The 2415-nt window shown below is 39.7% G+C and overlaps 1 protein-coding gene across 1 annotated transcript; it reads left to right on the forward strand.

The window, feature by feature from the left end:
- The first annotated feature begins 466 nt into the window (after positions 1-466).
- Positions 467-1399, forward strand: LOC102471030 (olfactory receptor 7A17). The gene has a single exon (XM_006170670.2). It carries the CDS (start codon positions 467-469, stop codon positions 1397-1399), a length of 933 nt encoding a protein of 310 aa, XP_006170732.2.
- Positions 1400-2415: the final 1016 nt, after the last annotated feature.

Raw genomic sequence — 2415 nt, forward strand, 5'->3', positions numbered from 1 at the left:
GGACTCAGACTGCGGTCAACTACATGGGAGTCCAGCAACATAGCCATTACACTAACTGTTGGTTCCATGTTTTTACAGGGCTTATAAAATTCTAAAAGTTGAGTCTCACATGGTTGACTGTGGTTTAAATCCTGGACCTGGCTGCTTAAAAAACACTCTGGGTATGTGTGCATGCATGCTGAAAATCATGACATAATAGAGAGATAGAAGAGAAGAAATTGTGGCATGACCATGACTCACAGGGGGTGATTCCTCCCCCATCCCCTTTCTCTGTCTCTCTAGAAAGTATAGTCCCCCCTTGTAATGAAAAAATATAAATATTAGTTTCTTTAATAAAAACATAAAAGCTGTAGCATTTGAACTATGCAAGTCATTATTGTGAATTCTGTGAGCCAATTCTGCAAGGCATTATGAGTGAAAAAAATAGACATGTTAATTTCTTTTTCCTGGTAGTCACTTCCATCACATGGAACCAGAGAATGACACAAGAATTTCAGAATTTTTTCTTCTGGGACTTTCAGAGGAACCCAAATTGCAGCCCCTCATATTTGGGCTTTTCCTCTCCATGTACCTGATCACTGTGTGTGGAAACCTGCTCATCATCCTGGCCACCATCTCAGACTCCCACCTGCACACCCCCATGTACTTCTTCCTCTCCAACCTGTCCTTTGTGGACATCTGTTTCACCTCCACCACCATCCCAAAGATGCTGGTGAACATCCAGACACAGAGCAAGGTCATCACCTATGCAGGCTGCATCACCCAGATGTTCTTTTTCATGCATTTTGCATCATTAGATGACTTTCTACTGACAGTGATGGCCTATGACCGGTATGTGGCCATCTGTCAACCCTTGCACTACACGGTCATCATGAGCCCTTGGCTCTGTGTGTTTCTGGCTCTGTTGTCCTGGATCATGAGTATCCTGACTTCATTGTTACATAGCTTAATGGCATTGCGGCTGTCCTTCTGTACTCATGTGGAAATCCCCCACTTTTTTTGTGAACTTAATCAGGTGATCCACCTTGCCTGCTCTGACACCTTTCTGAATGACATGGCGATCTATTTTGCATCTGTGCTGCTGGCTGGTGCTCCCCTCGCTGGGATCCTTTTCTCTTACTGTAAGATAGTTTCCACTATTTGTACAATCTCATCCGCTCAGGGGAAGTACAAAGCATTTTCCACCTGTGCCTCTCACCTCTCAGTTGTCTCTTTATTTTATTTTACAATGATAAGTGTGTACCTTAGTTCTGTTATTACCCATAGCTCACACTCAAGTGCAGCAGCCTCGGTGATGTACACTGTGGTCACCCCCATGCTGAACCCCATCATCTACAGTCTGAGGAATAGAGACATAAAGAGGGCCCTGCGTGACTTACTTGGAAGGAAACCATCGTAGAATAAGGTGTCCTGGCAGTGAAGAAGTGTTCTTGTTAGTAGACCTCTGAGCTTCAGATTTAGAAATGGTGATAACGCGACCATATTATGGAAGCAGAATTTCTTCCTTGTAATAATCTCTACTAACTTCTGTGACTATGACTTCAACTTCTCTAAGCAATTTTACATCACCTTATTACGCTTGTTCTCTGTCTCATAGCAACTTCTTCCCTTTGCTCATTTTCTAATTTCCATAAGTTTTTCCTAATTAAAAATCAGCAATACGTGGACATCCCTTTTCATATCATGGGTCAACATCTATTTCTAAGAATAATTGCTTCTGGGCCAGCAAGTGGTGTGGTGGTTAAGGTGTTGGAATTCCCACATGGTCAACCACAGTTCCAGTCCCAGACCTGGCGGCTTCTCTCTCTCTCTCTTTCTCTCTGTCTTTCTCTAGCAAAACTCATGTGAAAATAATAATAAATAAAGTTAAATAAATTTAAAAAATAAAAGAAATGCTTTTATTAAAAAAAAAGAATAATTGCTTCTGAAATGATATATACCAAGTAATATTTCTTTTCTTCTATTAAAAACAATTCTATTTTGTACTGCCATTACAGGAACAAAATAACTACACTTGGGAATGAATCAAAGGGAAAAGGAGAGAAATAAAACATTTAAGGGACATAAAAATGGGAAATTTTCTGTTGATAACAATATGGTAATGCCTTTGATTGGGCTTGTGTAAGGTGTATTCATTCTGGTAAAATTCATTTTGTGTGATGTAACGATATACACAGACTGAATGTAAAAAAATTAAAGAAAAGAAGAAAAATTATGATTAAAGAAATAAAAAATATTATATATATATATATCTATTAATGTACACTTGAAAACTATGGTCAGTTATGCATTTGTATAATAAAGAAAACCTGACATCAGAATATTCCAGTTTTGGGGACCTGCAGGTGACATGGTGGTTAAGGCACTAAACACTCACATATGGCCGACCACGGCTCCAGTCCTCGGTCTGGGGGT

This window comes from Tupaia chinensis, unplaced genomic scaffold (assembly GCF_000334495.1).
Source record: "Tupaia chinensis unplaced genomic scaffold, TupChi_1.0 Scaffold148822_1, whole genome shotgun sequence".
Taxonomy (NCBI): Eukaryota; Metazoa; Chordata; class Mammalia; order Scandentia; family Tupaiidae; genus Tupaia; species Tupaia belangeri.